Here is a 19,064-nt window from a genome sequence, read left to right as displayed (position 1 = left end):
CAATGAGTTTCTTTTTTTTTTTTTAAATCATTGGCATATTCTTGACATTCAAAGCATCCCAAGTTAAGGCTGTTAAATCATGTCAAGCAGGGTTTTTTGTTCAGTTAACTCTAAGTAGCACCTTCCCCAACATGGAAACACCAAGTCACTTCTGTGCATAGAACCTATTCCTTATTGTTAATATTCTACCCAAAGCTATCCCAAATTCCCAGTTTTTGAGATAGCTAGAACTATTCTTAGATTTCATGAAAACTGCGAGTTGTTTTGATGCCTATCTATTCCCTTTCTGTTTCTATAACTACTTAGATTTTAAACTGAGTATTAACTATTGGCAGCTTTGCTATTCTGTTTCTGGGGCAGAATTTGATCTACTTCACTGGTTAATCTCCATCTAATTTCCTAAGTCCATTATGGAAAAATTTGAAAACATGTACATGTCTTGGTTGTAGTTTTCCCGTGTACACAATACTAGAAGTACCTCCAATAATTTAGTATCAAGATACACGAAACCGTAGCTTGGATATTCTAATATGATCATCCTCACAGTCAACCTCAGCTTATTGACTAGCACCATGAGAAAAATAAAGGATGAATCTTTTTATTCTGACTAAAAACAACTGGCAGAGTTTCAGGAGAATAGAGCAGGTCACTCACTTCTGTATATAAACTTCCTCCCAGTGTGCAAGTTCACAATGCTTCCATTCTTATCAGCTCATAAAGAGTCGTGATTTGCATATGAAGAGGCAATAAAAGCTTTTACATTAAATAATAAATATAAAGACATTGACCTTGGAAGTTCCTCATTAAAAGGAATGTTTCTGACCTACACTCTCTTCTGCCCTCGGACTCTTTTACTGTTCTGTTTTTCTTCAGGTTAAAAAAAAGGAAAAAGCATGAAAATAACCTTCATAAGCATTGATGAATAGTTCTCGGTATTACATTAAAAGAAAAACTGCTCCAAATCCTTACATATGTTTATTCAAAATTTATAACTAAAAATATATTTATATTCCTTTCTCAACACCTACACCAATTAGAAAATAATAAAGTCTTTTCACCTACTTCAGTACTACCACAGCAATAAAAAAAGCACACATCTTAATACACACATTTTTTAATATGTGTGACAGTTCCATGCTGTGGTAAAAAGTTCATTGACCCCAAGCTACAGCAGGTTGCTCACATCAGAAACTCCCATACTTGGGGGAACTTGGCTTCATGTAGTATATCAACCTTTATATAGGAACTGTACAATTTTGCATACATCAATTATTTTCAGAATTAATTTTCAAAGATGACAAGAATGACATGGTATGAAAATGATTTTATAAGTGGACGACACAGGAAATCTCCTTGACTTCCGAGAATTACAATGCAACCTTTGATTTGGGTTCCCTGAAACATACCCTGCCAGTAGCGATGGCTACATCGAGAGAACCACTGTGTGTTTACCTCTTATTTTCCTTAGATGCCGCAAAATACTGAAAGACTTTCCTTCCCCAACTCAGTGTAATCACTTGTTTTTCCTTAATGCGATATCATTGTGAAAACTGTTCCTTTTCCTAGACTTACCCAAAGTAAGAACTGGGCAGTCCCAGTTCTAATCCAAAGTAAGGTCAAACTTTTCACAAGGTCCATAAAATGACAAACCTTATCCACATTATTCACTCAAATGTGGAGTCATTGATACAAAAATAAAACTGGAAAAAGCTTGAAGGGAAAATGAAGTTTCTCTCCTGAACAGCTGCTTGGAGACTAGCATGATTAAGGTGCTTGCAACAAGGTAACAGCATTAGGAAACTACAAGAAGCAAAGGACACATGATATCCAGGTTTGAGCTCCCCAGTGAAAAAAAGAAAAGACACGGTTCTCCTACTCTGAGTTCAGCAGAGGACCATAAAGATGATCAAGTGCCTGGAGCATCTCCCCTATGAGGAAACACTGAGCAAACTGGGTTCAGCCTTCAGAAAAGAAGACTCAGAGGGGATTTTATTAATGTTTATAAATACCTAAGTGCGGTAGACAAAGAGATATGGCCAACCTCTTTTCAGCAGTCTGTAGGACTGGGACAAGGAGAAAAAGCAATAAACTTGAGCACAGGAAGTTTTGCATCAATACACGAAGGAACTTCTCATTGAGGGCGATGGAGCACTGGAACAGTCTGCGAAGGGAGGCGGCAGATTATCCTCTGGAGATATTCAAGACCCACCTGGATTCCTACCTATGCAGCCTGCTGTAGGGGGATTGCTTTGCAGTGGGGTTGCACTTGATCTCTGGTGGTCTCTTCTAACCCCTACAATTCTTTGATTCTCTACTAATGAAAATAAACACTCTAGTTCATTTGGAGTTCGTAAGATATCATTTACTAGCACACAGACTGAAAATACCAATTTTATCCCAAAAAGGTGTTTTTTTCCCCTGGGAAAATGGAAAATTTAATTTATAGAATGAGAAATACATCTTAGTAGTGTTCAGGAAGAAAAACAAATCTGTGTAACGGCTTAAATAAGATCAAGTAGGTATTGAAGTCCACACTAAGGGAAGGAAAGCTGCTGGCATTCACCTAGTACAGTATGACTTCATGAAAGTTTAAGAGTTTAAGAAAAACCTCACTAGTTTTTACTGCCAATGGTTAAATGCATGTACTTGCACAGAACAAAGTTGAGTGCATTCTGTTCCATAGGGCTTACAGGCATTATGGGATTCTAAGGCACACAAGACAAAGAAAAAAATATTCCTTCAAGTACAAGGCTGTGATACATTGTCAAATAGTGATAATCACATTTTTATCAATTTCTAACATTAGAAGAGTTACATAGATAAAATAGAATTTCTCATTTAGAGAATTTCAAAATTTGGGATTCACATTAACCCCACACTTGGAGCCCCCCTGAAGCTTGTAGGATTATCAAGTGGGAGGAAGACAACTTAGTCAAGTTAGAAGATGCACCTGCTCTCTTTTGGTATGTATACTATCTAGATCAAGTATGATACTGATCCCTTGTCCTGGTCAAAATGAATACTGTATCATGTTTCATGCACTTTGTTTTCTACAGTTTCTTACTTCTTCTTTCACAGTGTTTTTACAACATGAACATTAATAAGAAAGCTTGTTACTCAAAAGTAAATTCTACATGTAAGTACAAACTGTAAAAAAATCCTTATTTCTAACTACACACAGACACGCAAAAAAATAGTTGCCTTTAGATAAAAAAGAAATTCAAATAAGTATTTTTCATAAAATGAAATCTTTATAAAAGACTTAAGACCTCTAATGAGAATTTAATGAAACAGTTAAATATTAGCTTGCAGAAAGGATGAGAAGTCCATACAGGCTTTTCCATGCAACCCTATCTGGCTCAAGGAAATTTTTCCAGAAGTCACCCAAGCCCACTTCTTGCACCTTGTAGTCCCATACATTACGTCCTACTCAAGCAATTCATAGTACTGCAGCTCTTCAGCACATTCTCAGAATTTGCTGCACCTTACAGTATTTTGATGACAAGTTTTATTCTTCCTCTTTCAAGTAAGAGAGAAAGAGGAAAATTCCTGAGCCAAGGCAGGAAGAAGCACATCCACTACTGGAGTGCAGAGAAGAACACCACCATGTGGATGATCATCATACTTATATTATAAACCATACTTTTAAAAACACATCATTGATGTCCACTAGAGCAGTTGAGACTAGGTCTACTGATTATAAACACTCATGTCACAGTCACTCATACTGTCAGCTGTGAGATAACCAGCAGTTTGGGTATTAATGAAACCACTTTACTGGCTGACCTGTATCACAATAGGTGTCTTCTCTTGAGTAGTAAGACTTCAGAAAATTACATCTGGCCTCCTATTTGCATATAGGAGAGATGCTGCTTCTGCATTAATGACCAACTGCTTCCTTTCAGACTACTCAACTCGTTTTTAGAAGTCTCTTGTTAATTAGTTTCTTAATTAGTCTTAACAACAAACACACTTGTAGGGTGAATGCCTCAAACAAATAGTACCCACACAATATAACAAAGATAGACAGTATATTTTTAGATAGACTACCAGATGATATAAATACACATGATAAATTAGGAAGGGCTTACCTGTCACCAAAGGCTGAGGCTCACCCAGAACTGAACGCAGAAAGGATCTCCAACAAGAGATTCTTTCCTAGAGGCGGTCAGCCCTTAAATGGGGTCTGGGAGAGGTGGAGCCAGACTCCACCCCTTCCGGTCACACAGGTGAGTTGCCTTCAGCTGTGCTCCTGTGGCTGACTCAGTGCTTGCCTCATGTGATCAATCAGTGGTTCAGGCCATGATTCAACAGTCCCCATACAATGCCTAACAGAGTTTTATTCTGTGGTTGCTTTTTTTCAGTTCTGAAATACTAAGCCCTTAACAGTAGGCCTCAAACCAAAGTTGACCTCCAGATGAATATCCCAAACCAGTGTTATATATCATTAATATCTGATCATTATCAAAATATGTATGACCACTACCAATATAGGTATATTGGGCAAAACATCTAATTAGCAACTGTTGTATCTCAGATAAAGCATTATAAGAATGCATTAACCTTTTGTTTTTAAAGACATAGTGTCAAGGCCTACTGGTACCCAAACTTTCTGGTTCCTTCTTGGGTCCTGGCCAGGTCTGAAGTGGAATCCAAAAGGAAAATGAAACCAGATGTTTCCACCTAATTGTCACATAAACTTATTTATTCAACAATATAAAAGATGGACCCCTTGTAGCAAAGTTTGAGAGCTCACTTATGAGTTTAACCACTGTGTAGGACCTAATTGCCAGGAAAAGCTCTCCAAATCCTCACTGCAACTGGTGCTCCCCAGGGATTGCAGATTTAGATAATGGTAAAGTATTAGGGCAACTGGTGATGTATCTTACTTAATCACTATTGCTGTTCTCGTGTAGTAATGGTAAGGTGCATTGCCTTATTCTGTATTATTCTTGTGGTATCATTTCACTTATTATCTCATCACTTTAAACTTAAGTGAAGACAAACACACTTCTTTAGCTTGGTGCTTGTGACCTTTGTACTGACCTTGTCCACTGGCAAAACAAGCCCACAGCAAATTAATACAAGTAATTCTTTTAATTTTTTGCTGATGCCTGCCTGAGCACAGCCTTAGGAATCTCTCTGCCTGCATTACTGAATGTGCAGTCTATGGACCGAAATCTGTAAAGGTGAAAGCTAGTGTTCTTTTCTGGACAATTTAATCTTTGTTAAAGTTCAGTGAGTATCAATGAATGTGAGCCCTATTTTAACTAGGATCTTCAAACTTGTATGTAGCAAAAAACAATACAGTATAACAAACAGTAACTTTGGTCTCCTGTCCTCATTTGGGCTCTGGACCGTGTGGACTACTTAACAAATTGTAATTCTGGTTAAGTCTGTGAAACAAAACTCTATAAATGAAAGTACAAGGTATATATAAATAAGCTATTAATACCCTCACACAGCAGAGAGGTATAAAGATGATACATAGCCTTCTGAAGTAAAGTGTAGGTGGACTTCAGGCTCCACAAACAGTAGCTGTCCTGCAAGCAATCTAAAATGGCAGCAAAAGACAAAATGCCAAGAAAGGTCTAACCAACATCTCCTCCAAGGTAGTCCTGTCAATGGACACTGTGAACTCTCCGAAATTTTTCCTCAGATGTATCTGTGAGCAACCTCTTACAAAGTGCTGTGTGAATACAGCCATGAAGGTTCCCTTAGTACTGTCTTTTGTTGAGACAGAGCAAACCGAGTAAGTCATACTGTGTTTGGGGTTTATAACCAAACAGCGTTGATAACATGCTGATGTTTCAGTTGTTTCTGAACAGATTCCAGAGAATCAAGGCCTTCCCTGCCTCTCTCCCTGCTCTGACTGAATAAGTCAGGGATGGGCAAGAAATTGACATAGGACACATACAGGACCCTGATACAAACCAATCGAAAGGTTATTTCATACTATATTACAACACAATAACTACAAATATAATAATTTCATGCATAGAGACATGAAACCCTTTTCACAGAATCCTTGAAAGCCTTTTCTGTTACCTAAGTAACAGTAGGTTAGTGAAAACAAATTACATTTTCTACTAACAATATATATATATATCACTGTTTGTTAAGAAATTACATACACTCTTAACTGTTTAGGCATATTAGAAGGGAAAAGATTTTTTTTATCATATTGAGGTTGCTTTTATGGCTTATTTACTAAAATAAGTTAAACATTTATATAACTACTTCAGTCTAAACAAGAAGATGTATGGACCTACAGCATATTCGTTTTTACAGCAGTCTTAATTCTAACTAGTTATGAGTCTCTGATGCTCACTTATTTCAATATTTTATTGATAAAGGTATACAGCACTGTAAAACTCATAAAATCTTTATATACCCCAAAGGCAGATTACTTTCCTTCCCATTTGGGAATAGTTTATTTTTAATGCTGTTCGTTAAGTTTTTAATTCTTCATGGGGTCTAGTGTGTTTTGTGTAGTGTAACATACATATTTAATAGTAATGATATCCATGGAAAAACATTCTGTGTTGGAGATAATAGATACAAATAATTAGTAATAGAACATATTATATATATTACTAATAGGATGTACACAACATATTTATCACTTAATACTAAACAGACAGTAAGGCATTATCCAAGGTGGTATTTTCCTTCTATGTGTTTTCATAGTTGAAAAGGAACAAGGACTGAAACGCTACTTTCTATAGACTTATTTCTTTAAATTTTAAATATTTCAATTATTCACAAGTCAGGCACTTCAGTATTATTTGCTGAAAAAAAGGAAGCTTATGTGGTATTAGCTAGGTGTTTTTTGAAAACTGTCTATGTGCACATCATACATCATTCATAAAAGTAAGAACTGAAGGGATATTTAGCCTAACAGTACTTGTAAGGCTGTTATGTGCACTGCTTCTGCCACATTCAGACCATATGCATACAGTGAAAGGAACTGCCTTTTTGCCTTTAAATCCCTTATTCCTGAAGAACCTGTTTAAAAACAAATAGAAACAAAAAATAAATGAACATGACGCTCTTCATGACTTGTATATTGATTCAGTAGAACTCTTTTTGAAGCCTTTCAATAATCACTACATAGAACTTTTGAGTTCTGATCTATATTTTCTAACAATGTTATTGCTGTATCATAGAATAAATCACCAGAGGTCTGACACACTCTTGTTTCAGTTTGTGACTGCTGTCTCCTTCTCCTATGCATCATGGTGAAGTGTTGTCTCCATCTTTTCAGTGACCTTTCTGTACAAGCTGGCACAGTGATGTCCAGTTACATCAAAATCCTTTCTTTCCCAGACTGAACAAGTCCAGCTCCTATGCTGGCCTCATCTCACAAGGCAATTGCTCCAGACCTTGAAGGCCTTCCTGAATTCACAATAGCCTATCAACGTCTTTCCTGTACTAAAAGACTAAAGTCAGACAGAGTATTCTACATGGGGTCTAGCAAGTGCCCAAGGATGAAGAGCATAATCCTCAGGTCTACTTGCTGTGCCTCCCTCTGTTGGTGCAGAGCAGGATGTCGAGGGCTTTCTGTGCCACCAGGTGACACTGCTGGCTCTTGGCCTTCATATGAAAACTGATTTCTAGCCAGCTTAGATTGCTGCAAAGTGTGTTTTCTTTTCAGGTGCAGGTGTTTGTCCTTGCTGACTTTTGTAAGATTCCTGTTTGCTCATCCCTCTACTCTGGTCAGTACTGCTGGATGAAGCATATAACTGGTTTCATCTAGACTAGTGTACAAAAAAGCATGTGTGCTTAAAACACGGGACTCCCAAAACAAAGATAATGGTTTTCACTCCTCAACACACCTGCTCAAGCTGCCAAGAATGGAACAGATTTAGCCTTCAACACTTCCTCTATCTCGAAGGAACATTAAAATGGAATGATAAACACTGTACTGAGAGTTTTAGGAGTTTGGCTGGAGAAAACATGGGAAGGCCACATTCAGGAACAATGATTCTTTTGACAGGGAGATGTGCTAAGTAAGACACTAGTGCCCCAGGTAAAAGAAAAGAAAGGATGAACAAGACAGAGGAAAAAAGAAGGGGGTAATAATGGAATCCAGATGGACTGGCAAGGAGGGGGTGGGCCTCTTCTCCCAGATAACTAATGACAGGATGAGAGGGAATGGCCACAAGTTGTGCTGGGGAAGATTTAGATTAGATTTGAGGAAACATTTTTTCTCTGAAAGAGTGGTCAGGCACTGGAATGGCCTGCCTAGGGAGGTGGTTGAGGCACCGTCCCTAGCGCTGTTCAAGAAGCGTTTAGATGAGGTGCTAAGGGATTTGATTTAGTAGTTCAGTGGGTAGGGATGGTGATAGGAGGATGGTTGGACTAGATGATCTTGTAGGTCCTTTCCAACCTAATGTGTCTATGAATCTTCCACCTATTTAAAATACCATTAGAAAATTGAATTAGAAATTAGAAAATTTAAAATACCATTAGAAAAATATTAGAAAATACAGTTAATGATCCTGGGCATACTCTTTGACTGGCTTTAAAGGATTTCCACACATGACAGAATTATACTGAGTTTTCAGAATTAAACTATACACAGTGAGAAGGCAAACTAACCTCTCTTCTCACAGAATCTCAACTAAGCTCCTGGTAGCCACTGATCAACACAGTGAAGAAGAGGTATGAGATTTATACCAGCAGAATAACCTGAAAGAGGTAGGAATGAAACAAGAGCAGTTGAAGCTCATTGAGATGACATTTTTAGTGGATGGAGTTTTCCTGCTGTCACTTTATTTCATTTTTTTACCCATTTACTTGTAGCACACAGTTATTACATATACTGTTAACCATTACAGTTACTGGTCTGCATGTTCATGTTTGGTAGTTGTTGCAAAAATATTTTGTACTTTATAAAATGACTTTATACCATTATAAATGCCTTTAAACAGTGATAATACAGAAGCAAAGGTGGACAGCATAGTGGTTTAGCCATATAAACGCTTGAGAAATGAATGGTGCTAGGTGGACAAATGAACTGAATTAGAAAACAGATCCAAGCAGTCATGAACAAGCCCCAGCTGCCCAGACAATGAATGTCCTTTGTGTTGAGACGTGGAATAATCTCAACCGCATTATAACCTGCTCCCACAACTGTCCCACAACCGCTCTTGGCATCAGCTCACCACTCACCCCGGGGCACGCTGCCCTTGCCCCGCCCCGCAGGACACCCGCCCCGGCCCCCATGGCGGCGTGGCCGCGCCTCTTTAAAGGCCCCGCCTGCCGGGGCGGGCTGAGTGCTGTTGACGGGGTCGAAGATGGCGGCAGCCGCTTCTGAGCTGCTGACGGGATGGTGCCTCTTCGGCCTCGCGCTGCTGGTGAGCGGAGCTCTCTCGGGCTTTTTTTTTCCGCGGGTCGTGCGGCTGCCACTCTCAGACCCTTTGGCCTCTCAGTATATTCCTTCGTTTTCTTTTTTCCTTCTCCTTTTGGGAATGGTTTTCCCCCCGTCCCCTTCCTTCTGGGAGCAGCAGCCTTCCGCGTTCCTTCTTTCACTTTCCTTTCGCGCCCCTTGTTAGCCCCGGCTCGGCCCGGCTGCCTCCCCGCCGTGCCTCTGCCCGGTGCTGTCTCGGGGTGTTCCTGATAAGGGCGATGTCGTAATGCTGTGAGGCAAAACAGCGCAGGGCTGAGGGTGTACGGCCGTCCTGTTCTCTCACCTATAGCACCGGCGCTTCTTGTTGGTGCTGAAGGTGGAAGGAGTGAATTGTGTATAATGAAGCTGGTGCTCAGATGAATAAGCGTCCTGATTGTTTAATTGTGGAAACGTGGGATGGTTTGATTTGGAGGGGACCTCTGCTGTGGGCAGGGCTGTCCCTCAGCTGCTCAGGGCCCCACCCAAACTGGCCTTCATCCCCTCCAAGGATGGGGCACCCACAGCTCTCTGGGCAGTTGTGCTAGTGTCTCGCTGCCTTCTGAGTAACAAAACTTCTCTCTAACATCTGATCTAAGTCTTCCCTCCTATAGTTTGAAACTATTCTACCTCATCCTGCCTATCCATGTAGAAGGTCAATTTTCTTGTTGCTTATAATCAACCTTGAAATATTGGAAAGTTGCAGTGAGATCTCCCTGGAGCATTATCTTCTGTAGACTGAACAAGTCCTGCTCCCTCAGCCTGTTTTCATGTTTTCTAGTCCTGATATAGGGTCTGACTTTAGCAGCTGTTTTCTGATGTCCCTTTTTATGTTAGTCATAACAATCTTTCACTGTGTTTTTCAGGCTATTCTGATCTTCTGCTGGGTTTACGTGCGCAAGTATCAGAGTCGACGAGAAAGTGAAGTAATTTCTACCATAACAGCTATTTTTGCATTGGCAGTTGCTCTGATTTCATCAGCACTGCTACCAGTGGACATCTTCTTGGTTTCATACATGAAAAATCAAAATGGTACATTTAAGGTATGTGTTTTTGGAGATGTTAATTGTCTCTTTGAAAGAGGCTTGTGTTAAGAGCATGGTGGGTTTTTTTGCTTACTTGATATGTCCAAGTGTTTTTAGACCTTTAGTAGTGCTGGTGCTGTGGTTTCTGGGTACTAGCATTGCAAATAGAGTAGTGTCCCCTCTTTATTACTTCTTACTTTATCCTGTAAGAATTCCCAAATGCTACGTGTTTCCAGACACTTATATATGCATCCCTTTTAACACAAAAAAAGAAATCACTCTTTGACTTTAAACACATCTTGTAAATACTGCTTTTCATTACATTGTAGTGGGATGCTGTAGTATAGAACTTGTTCCCTCATTACTTAAAATCCTCTTTGCTTATTAGCAACTCAAATTTCAGTTGTTTTTCCAAGATTTCTTTTATTTGGGTGCTGAAATATTAACATAGTGAATCTGTATAGTTCTTAATCTACCTGAAATGTTGAGTGTGGAATTAGCTATCTGTGGAGTTTAAATCAGTTTTTTCAGGGGAAGCTGGACAACCCCTTAAAACAAGTATGTGTGTAGCACAGGGTGTCTTACTACATGTCTTACTGTATTTCATGAGATCTGCAATTACTGACTTTGCTCAATTAATTTGCTATAAAGACAATTTTGACAGTATAAGTTTTGCACAGTAACCATGTAGTCCTTTTGGAAAGAAGTAGTGATGCATGCACTTGGATGTGATTGTTCCTATGTATGTTGGAGTTTATTGTACAGGATTGTCACCTGGAAAGAAACTACAGAGTTTGAGTGCAAAAACCAGTGCCTAGTACCTTTTCTGGAAGCAGTGATTACTTTTATGTTTATTTATAATGTTGTGAAGCAGGGAAACAGGTTTTTGTTCTAATACTGGTTGGAGGATTTTAAGAATTGCCTTGCAAATTAAGTTTCACTAGTACTCATCAGCACTTACTCTTGAAGGGTTTGTCTATTCTCTTTGATAGTATTTTCTTGAGCATCAGACTTCAACTCATACAGTTAGAGCTGATTTGTTCTGAAAGCTTGTTTGGTTTGATAGCAAGCATGTGGGAGCACAAAACCTCACTCCAGTTTGAGGACTTGAGATCTTGTGTGCCCAGCTACAATCCTGTGTTATGATTTACAACTCAAATATTTAAAGCATGCTTTCCTACATAGTAGGACTACTTGAATGTCGTCATTGATATGCTTGTTCTGCTGAGGCAGCACAAGGCAGGGGAGATGGTGAGAACTCTTATTCTTGAAATGTGAGTTTTTGCTACTGAGTGACATTAAAGGCTATGAGCTTTAAGGTAGCTTAGATTAAACACTTGCAAACCTTGCTTATCATCCTGAGCTGTTAAAAATTCAGTCATCTCCTCAGTGAAGACCCAACTCTTTCATGGTAGATCCTTATTCAGACCATTTTGTTATGTACTTCTGCCTTTTGGGAAACTCATGTAGCTATTAAAAAAAACTAGAAAAAAAGCCCCCAAGAAAATAACCCCAACCAAAACATGCAAGCAAACAGAAGACAAACCCACACTAGAAATTCCAAGCATTTTTATTCTAGGAAGGAGTTTACTGAGATATTTCCTGTCCTGAGTAGGAATTAGTTATGAAATAAGTTACTGTCCAGAATGTTCATGGTAGTAGATGGGGCTGAGATGTGCTTGTTTCTAGTGATACTTTCATCAGTCAAAATCATGGCTCTCATTTTTTGTGGTAACACACTAGACGATCTGTGATCTAGATGCTAAGGTATTTTTATATCTAGCCATGCTATGACTTGTGTTGCAGGCTTTAGCATTATCTTCCTGTTGTTGGCTAAGCTTTGGGTGAGACTAATGAGCAGGATGACAGTTTCACCTGCCTATGATGATGTTTCACATACTGACACCTGTGATGTTGCACCACTTTAAGCTCTGTCATGGCATACTTGCTGAGAATGGAGCAGTCTTTACTGGGGTACTTGTGAAGTTCTTGTGGAGTCCAGCAGTGAAGGTAGAAATGTCCCCTTTAAGAGGGACAAAATGGCTTTCAATCTCATTCCTTCACCACAATGTGTGGAAGGTCTAAAATGTCAGATCAGCTTGTACTCCTTTTGTTTGGGGAAGTTATCTGTTGTGGTTTGAGTAGTACTGTTGTAGTTGAGTACATTGGCATCAGTTACTAACTGAATGCAGCTGTTGGGACAGCAAGGGAGATGCCTCTGACTCATACTAGTAAGGGAAGCAAATGTTTTTCATGGCTAAATGTTGTCATTGTAATTAATAAAAGCTCCCACAAATGCTTTCTGTTTTGGTGTTGCAAATACAGTTCCAGTTTACCTAAACAATCTTTTTATGTTATGTTTACGTGGCAACCTTTTACTAATTTGCTTTCTTTGAATGTTTTTGACTGTACTTAAAATTCCTAGATTCTTTAGCATGGCTTCTGTTAAGGAGTAATTAAGAGTTGTAGCTTAATTAGGCAATCATATCCATTGCACATACATAGAATTTGATGCCTTCATCTTAATCACCTTTAAACCATCTGTAACAATTTATGTATTCTTGTTAAATTATAACAAACAAAATGAAGTGCCTTCTACACTGCTCTGTTGCCTAAATTAAGGAGGTCTTAAGGGAATTTGTCACATTTCCATCTTATAGTGCCTCTGAGGGCCATAGCCAAGTCTCACCTTTTTAGTCTGCTGTGATTCTGATGCATTTGCATGTATCATGTAAATTTGGGCCACAGTTGGTAGAAAACAGTCTGCAACTAGAGGCTCTCCTGATATGTTAGTTCTCAGCAGAGTCCTCTGTGTGCTTGTCCAATAAATTAATATGCCTTTCAATTTGAGAAATACTAGTGCTGTTGCTAATAATGTCAAAGCTCTGATGCTCTCTGGGTAGCAGTGTTTGCCTTCTGACAAGGATGCTGCTGTCCTTAGCTTTTGAGACATCTCAGAGGAAGTTGTTACTGCTTCTGAATTGCTGATGTGGTATGCATATGGATGAATTTCTGCTAAGAGTAAAAATGCTTACTTCCTTAGCTTATGTAAAACTAAGTGGAGCTTCAGTAGCTGAATGGAAGCTGATGTAATAGATATGCTATACCTGTAAACTGGTTTGCATTAGATTGGTTGCAAGTAGATTTTTGTATCTTTACCTATGTTCATGTGAGATGGAACCTTTATTTTACTATGCTGTACTGTATGCTTCCTAGTCTATTACTGTGGCCTGGTACACAGCTTAATTCAAGCAACGAAATTAAAAGAATTATGATATTTCAATGTTCTACGTCTTCATTATCAATCTTATTAATTCTTTTTAACTATTAAGTCTGACTGTAATTCAGTTAATAGTTAGCTCTTTTTGTATAGTGGCTGAGCCACTTGAGCAGTGGTAGGACTAAAAAGTTTTTTCTTTCTTGATATAAGTTTTGAATTTCATATTCTAAGAGATCTTTTTTTGTAAGACCTAGTTGAAAGTAAGTAGTGCCATGTATTACTGCTTTTCCCTAAGGCATAATTAAAGCAGCATAGTTTCTTTTTAACACTGAGCAAATTAAACACTTAGATATTCTGTGTGAATATTCTCAACTTATTACTGTCAAATTCTTTAATGATAATACAAATGCCTAGAGTTTTTTTTAACTGAAATGCTGTTAAGGACAGCCTCTGAAGACTGGGCTTATTGTGTATGTAACAAGCATTTGACATCTGGCAGTGTTGATCTATCCCTTCTGAGAGAATTTTTTCATGCTTTCCTTTTTCTGATTAAGAAAAAGTATACATAATTTTGCTTTTACTAAAATTCCATTGGCTTATCATCTAACTTTAGATGTTCAGTATCAAGTGGTTCACAGGAGATCTTAGTATATTAATGTGAAGGAAGGTAGAACTGATTTCCTGAGATAACAGGCTGTCATCTATAATGTGTGTGGTATTTCAAATCCATGTTGCATGGGTATTTACTCACTAATGAGAGAAATAAAGTAAATGTTGACTTAAATTTACTTTGTGTTGTCCTTAAGCAGTGTGCTCTCTTCCATATTACATCTGTACTATATTAGTACATGGGTTTTTATGCTTTTACTGAAAAAGTTGAATTTCTCAATCTGAAAAAAAATATATGTAGGAATTTGAAGTATAGGAATTTAACAGTTCTAGATTAGGTTTCTTGAAGCTTACTTCAGTGTTTATGGAATTCAAGTCTTGTATTAGGCTTTGTTTCAATCTCATCTTCACTTGGGTTGGAAGAGACCTCTAAAGGCCATCTAGTTCCAACCCTCCTGCTGTAGACAGGGCTGCCCTCCACCAGCTCAGGCTGCCCTGGACTTGAGCCCATCCAGGGATGGGGCACTGACACCTCTCTGGGCTGCTATGTCCCACCATCTTCTGTGTAAAGAAAAAAAAGTTGATTTTTTTTTTTAAAGCTGCCTTTAAAGGAGTTTTACCAGTTTGAACTTCTGAAAAAGGAGGCAATGGTTTAAACTAGATGAATTAAAAAAGCTTCTAAACTGCAGCAGAACGTATTACAAAACTGTTTTCTATTCTAATGTCTACTTAGATCTGTCTAAATTTTAGTCTGTTATTCTATGGTGAAAATGCTGCCTTCAGTCAGACAACTTAAGAAATCTCATTATTAAAGTGCTGTGGGAGTTGCTGCTTAACTGCTGAAACAACTTGACACACAACACACCAGAAAGAGGATCATTTCATTAACGAGATTTGGCGTACTCCTCTAGTTCTCCTCACCTTTGCTAGTATCCTATACAGTCTCTTGTTTAGAGATAGACAGATATAAGAATGCGATGTTTGTTAATTGCTTGATTCTTTTGTAGCATTGTTAAATAGGAACATGTAGGAACAGGATTTGTAGTACTGTAGACCTAGTCATAAGTTAAGGGGCTTTGTAGGCTATTAATCTGCTTGAAAAAAGTAGCTTTGATACCTTAAAAAGCCATCATCAAAATCGACTGTTCTTCCTAATTTGAAATTCTAACTAAGCAAATTCTATGCAAATATCACCCTACCCTTCTTGATTTGCATCTAGAAAACTTTTATTGCATAACCTTTTTCTGAAAAGCTGTTCCCCAGCTGTGATGCCACTGCTCTGAGTGTCAGCCCCATGTGGAATTTTGGAGTTGTTTTTTAGCAATTCCTAATCTTAGTAATGTGAAACATTTTTATTGAGAGGAAATAGTCACACACTCATTGTGAAGTTGATTTGATAGTGTCCCTCCCAGTGTCTACTGGGACTATTCCAGTAGAGTAGAAAGAAAAGGGTTAGGACTGAGATAACCATGTTGTCAGTTAGATGTATGGGATGCTTGTAGTGTCTGTTCCTGAAATGCAGCATATTCTTAATCAGATTTGTTAGTGAATTAGTTCAACTTAAATTCCAATGATTAAAATCAGCTGACTGGGTGCCTAATGCTTTCTTTTCCTTAGACATTTGAAATGTGTTTTTTTTCGTTTCAGTTAAAAGAGCATAAAACTCTTCTTTTGTTTGATGTTAAATGCTTTTATTCTTTATTATTAGGACTGGGCTGATGCTAATGTTTCAAGACAAATTGAAGACACTGTACTTTATGGTTACTATAGTAAGTATTTCTAATTTTCTTCTACAGTTATAGGATCCATCACTTAAAAGCTTCATGCCTTTACTTAAAACAATTAGAAGTTGTACTGGATTATTTCTGGTTACACAGTAGCCTTACATTTAGACCATTTCAGAGATTTTGCATTCCACAGCCCCTCTAAAAATGCAAGCATACTTAAGACCTATCTGTGAGAAAACTAATGGCTTATTTATTGTAATCTGTTGTTAATTTGTATTGTTCGTGTATTTAGAGATCCATTTAGGGAATGTCTTAGCTTTCATATAGTCTTTATGACACTGAAAATATGCAGCAATGTGAAACTTGTGCTGTATGTCCATTTAGTGCAACTGTGAACATGTGTAACAGTACCGTTAGTCAGAGTCAGCAGCTACTGATACAAAACAAAGGGCTACTGTAAATTAGTGTGTAGACTACTTCAAAGATGGTAATTCTAAGCAACACTGAAGGAAAAAGTTAACTTAAGTCAGATTTTATGAAGTACATGTTAACCAAACTTGTGTAGTTTTAAATCAGTTTTTTAGTTCTTAGAAAAAAAATCTGCTGCTAATAAAGATATTTAAGGGTTACAGAGGCATGATGCTCATGACAACTGAAGTGAAATGAGTGCCTTGGTCAGTGGTACCCATTTGGAGGAGAAATAATTACTATTTATTCTACTAAGACTTGGTTGGCTATCTTGAGTATTTTTTTTACATCAGGAAGTAATTGATTCCAAATAGTAGACTACTTCTTAAGTAACAGAATATGTATTGTCTCATGGTGATGATCACAAACTAGGTTTCACTCAGCATGAAACTGATTTTAAAAGTAGAAATTATAAGTAATGAATGACTTTGAGTTGGATAAACAAACTTCATGGAAGAGTTTTCTTTTCTATAAAATACTAAATTGCTTTTTGTATGCTTCCTATTCCTAAGCATTTGTTTCATGTATCGTCATGTGAATTGACTTCAAACTTCTCTCTGGACTGTGTATATGGACTTATGAAACTGATGAATGTATTTCCATAGAGTAGTTAGGCTAACAAAAGTGTTAACCCTGGCTTGGAGGACTGGGGAACACTTCTTAGGCCACAAATGCCTGAAATCAATTATATACTTGGAATCAAGTGTATAATTGATTGAGACTGGTTACTTTCAGTTTATTACTGAGTAACTTAAGGATCATACCAATCTGAAGCTTGGGTGAAAATTATGGAAATACGAGCTCTTGCTTGTAAAAGTTCACATAAGCTTTTTCACTTCAAAACAGCCAGTTGAATAACTTTATAAATGTAGAAATTGGTTTTTATAGTTAGGTAACTGCCATTACCTGCTCTCTGCTAGGATTTCAGCTAGCATTGTTCTCCCATGCTCTCTATTGTTTTTGCAGTAGATACTTACAAGGCAGGTAGGCTTTGTATTAGAAGATTTGTTTATGGATGCTTTTTTAACTTTTTGAGAATTTAAATTCTATAGGTTGGCTTGTAATGCTAATTAAATCAAATTAAGTTGATTTTCATTAGTTAAGCTTTCCTCACAAGTGTTTTTTGCTTTGTTTGAAATGCTGCCAAGACACAAAACCTCTTTTAGTATCCTTTGGATTTCAGTTTTACTAGATTAATAGTGACTACAGGTTCTAGTATACTTTGCTTTTGTCTACATTACGATACAGTGTTGTTAGGGCATTGTCAAACTCCTTCTAGTTCAGGATTTCTGGAAAGTCACCTTTTTTAAAAGCACTGTACCTACTGAAGCAAGTTATTTCATATCTGATGTTACCAAAGAACTTGGTTTATTTCATTTGTATTTAAAATTACACTAAATGGTGCAGATTAAAGTCTCTCATTAAAGCAAGATATTCAAGGTTAAGCCTGAAGAACCTTGAAGCTTTTGATTTTTTTTGGTCTACCTGCATGGGTAGATGACAGGACTGTTTTATTTCATAGTATATCCTCCAGATGGTGGTAGAGATTTAAATATGTTTTAAAGTATTTTTCTTTCATACCTTTTAATTTGAGAAATTGCTGCATTTTTATAAATGCAACTACTTTGAAGTAGTGACTTTTCAGAGGATGGCATGATTCCTGCACATAAACATAGCTTACTGATTCTCTTGTCTGTCTGGTCGAGTCCCCTGCTGCAGAATACAGTGGAATGACAGCTGAGAAGGATAAACTTTAACAGCTTCTGTAACATATTTCAGTTTTTCTCATTGTTTAATAATTTAGTCTTGATGTACTTTAAAATAAAGGGATGACCAGACAGAAGTCTCCTTTTGTACCTAGTCCTAGTATTATACATGTGTATATAGTATATACATATACAATATACCAGCACTTTCTTCTCCCTCCAGAGAGAGTGCTGACAGCTAGTTTATATATCTTCCATCCTTCCTGTAGCATTACTGCACTTGTAACTTAAACTGAAGGGCAGTGTCTTAAACCTACCAACTGGCTGTACTGTACATCACTGTTTTGCTGTCTGTATCGATTCTTAAGAGAAAGCTATCTTTAAATTTAGAAAAGTGTTTGGGTTCTGTTTTTGTTTTTTTTATGTAATTGGTAGGCTTTTACATACCCAGCTGATAGGTTGCTTGGCCTGATTATTTATTTGGAATAGTGGTTGTGTATTGCTAGAGAGAAGAATGAGGTAATCTTGAACTGAGATTGAAATACCTCTATTTTGAAGTGAATCTAAAAGTCTAGCTTAGGAAAACAGTTCACTGATTGCTTCAATGATATAGTGACTTTTATTCTCATAAAACCAGCAGCAATGGAGAAGGTCTGCCAGTACTGAAGTGATTGAGGAGTGATCAGAGGTTGGCAGATGCTGTAAAAACAGCATGTCAGCTCGTGTTTGGAAGGGAACTTGTTTTCAGTAAGGTTTATAATTGCAAATCACCTAATAGTTCTTTCCACTGTACCACAGTAATCAGACAAACAATTCACAGTAGCTGTAGGGTTGTTCTGTTACTGTTCCTGCAGGAAGTAAAGCCCTCTTATTAGAATCAGCCTGGTGTTCAGTGGAGTTTGATAAAGTGTTCTGAGT

At 37.7% G+C, this 19,064-nt stretch overlaps 1 protein-coding gene across 4 annotated transcripts in view; it reads left to right on the top strand.

Moving 5' to 3' along the window:
- Positions 1 to 9,294: 9,294 nt before the first annotated feature.
- Positions 9,295 to 19,064, top strand: part of LMBRD1 (LMBR1 domain containing 1) — a 61,057-nt gene continuing 51,287 nt past the window's right edge. For all 4 annotated transcript variants that reach the window (XM_065730869.1, XM_065730872.1, XM_065730870.1 and 1 more), the window contains exons 1-3: positions 9,295 to 9,362; positions 10,258 to 10,434; positions 15,954 to 16,014. In XM_065730869.1, the coding sequence (XP_065586941.1) occupies positions 9,303 to 9,362; positions 10,258 to 10,434; positions 15,954 to 16,014 (298 nt within the window). In that variant the 5' untranslated portion in view covers positions 9,295 to 9,302. The remainder of the gene's footprint in view (positions 9,363 to 10,257; positions 10,435 to 15,953; positions 16,015 to 19,064) is intronic.

The sequence above is a fragment of the Cyrtonyx montezumae genome, unplaced genomic scaffold (assembly GCF_038088225.1).
Source record: "Cyrtonyx montezumae isolate F1298 unplaced genomic scaffold, pur_monq_1.0 scaffold_13, whole genome shotgun sequence".
NCBI lineage: Eukaryota > Metazoa > Chordata > Aves > Galliformes > Odontophoridae > Cyrtonyx > Cyrtonyx montezumae.
Note: the sequence above shows the minus strand (reverse complement) of the source record. Positions and strands in the feature narration are given on the sequence as shown.